Source organism: Fibroporia radiculosa (assembly GCF_000313525.1).
Source record: "Fibroporia radiculosa TFFH 294 genomic supercontigs, scaffold20764, whole genome shotgun sequence".
NCBI classification, from domain to species: Eukaryota; Fungi; Basidiomycota; class Agaricomycetes; order Polyporales; family Fibroporiaceae; genus Fibroporia; species Fibroporia radiculosa.
In genome coordinates, this window is record NW_012133017.1 from 4,935 (window position 1) to 6,974 (window position 2,040).

Here is a 2,040-nt window from a genome sequence, read left to right on the forward strand (position 1 = left end):
ACTTGCTTGAACGGTGATGACTTCACTATGTTTTCTTGGGACAGTGTCACAAGACTGTTTCAGACCATCTGAACACTCCAACTTCTTGTAGAAGCGGAGGGAAGGTAAAAAAGGAATCGGCTCAATGACTCAAATGCAAAGTGCAATTTGATTGTGGACACACGAGTCTCATTCAAAGATTGGGTGTAGGAACAGAACTTTGGAGTACTTAGCTGTATGCGTAGGTGTGCCTTGAAGGGGGGTGTACTGGGGTGGGACACGGTTTGAAGGTCGTAGGCGTAGTTCGGAAGGTCGCAGACATAGTTTGGAGGGTCGTAGTTGTAGTTTGTAGGGAGATGCAACACTTCAAAGAAGTTCGAAGCCAGACTGAGCTCTACTGAGTGGGGGATGTGATTCTGTGTGAGTCTCGCTACTAGGGGCCAAGTGCTGCGTTACAATCATGCAAAACTGCTCTTAAATATCCCTCATCCTGCCCAAACCTCCCGAGTCACTGTCTCTACTGCCCTGACCATGCCTAACGATCCCAATATCCTTCCTACTCCCATCCGACACCTCCATCAGTTTCAACTCCCATCCCACACACTACACCTGCTAGTCTTAGAGGCCTGACCATTGTGAGTCTTGGCATTGCAACCCAAGCGCACCGACCTAAAGGTTTGCCTGGCAGCCCTGTATTGGGTGTCTCAGTCTCTTGATGATGGGGTTTTGTCCTCAAAGTCAAGCCCCCAGAATAATGCCACCACCGAAAAATCCCAATCGGATTGTAGTGAGGTCGTGAAGCTTCAAAGATGTCAAGAAACTGGCTTTGCTTGAAGACGTTTTCATGTCAGGGTATCGTAGGCTTCCCCAAAGGCGGAAGTTTTGAATGCTTTGAATGTTGAGATCAACTCGAAGCATGCCCACACGCTACATGAGCCTATCAACGGACCGATTAGAAGAAGGCTGCTAGTGCAGTTCATAAATCAAGTCAAAGACAAGTTTGGTGACACACGGTATAGGAACCTTGGGAGACTGGTAAAGGAGCTATTATGAGAGAGTGATCACACGGAGTTGGGTAGAGACTCTGTTATTTGGAATAACAGTCTCTAAAAGTTTTTATCTACAATTCAAACAGACGTCAGTAGTAAACAAAAGGATGCTTACTATGAAGTTGTACTATCCTCTAAATTGAACAATGTCAACATCTTCTACTCCGATACCCATGGCTGGATTAGAACCAGATATCTCATGGTATCAATTAGAACCTCAAATTGACGAGAGAATAATAGCAAGACATTATCCAGGAGATAACTTTGAAGGAACTAGATGAGCATGGAAGGAAATACTCCAAAACACCACGAGCTCACTACAGTTAGAAGTTCAAAGAGTTTTCAGAGATGTCTTCCTGTATATGGGACGTACCAAACAGAGGATTTCAGATCAGCAGATTGAAATTACTGCAGCCAATGCTCACCTTGCAGCAGTAGAAGCAGTGAATATACAATTATGAGCAGAATTGAACACCTTGCTTGGGCAATTCAATCAAGAGATAATACAACAACTTGCAACAACAATGTCACAGGACCAAGAAGAATGGAGGTTCAGGATTGCACAACCAGGAAGGTTCGTGAATAATTCAAAAGAGCAGACTTTTGAACAATTTGTTGAAAAACTGGCTGTATGGTATGCACACCAGAAGGTGACTTTGGACAGAGACCAAATTACAGGTGTATTAGCTTTGTTGGAAGGCCGCGCCCACACAGTTGCAGGTAATTATTATCGCATGGTCAAGGATGCCAAATATTTGGGATCGTATGAAGATTTTCTACACCAAATGAGGAGGGCCTTTATGACCACGGATCAAGAAGAAGATGTGCATCAGGAATTCCTGGGAATGCTCAGGAAATATGACACTGTCACAGCATGAGACACTGCAAAGTTTATTGGCAAATTCAGAGGCCTGGCAGACCTCATGAAAACCACTGACAACAAATTAATTGCTGCAATCAAGGATAGATTGCACAAGGAAATTAGAAATGTCCTTGCGGCCAGGGGAAGTTC

General features: G+C 44.3%; 1 protein-coding gene across 1 annotated transcript; it reads left to right on the plus strand.

Moving 5' to 3' along the window:
* Window positions 1–1,552: 1,552 nt before the first annotated feature.
* On the plus strand, window positions 1,553–1,906 carry FIBRA_09261 (uncharacterized protein; the record flags this gene model as incomplete). The annotated part of the gene is made up of 1 exon (XM_012321578.1): window positions 1,553–1,906. The coding sequence occupies one exon, from the start codon at window positions 1,553–1,555 to the stop codon at window positions 1,904–1,906; it is 354 nt and encodes a 117-aa protein (XP_012176968.1).
* Window positions 1,907–2,040: the final 134 nt, after the last annotated feature.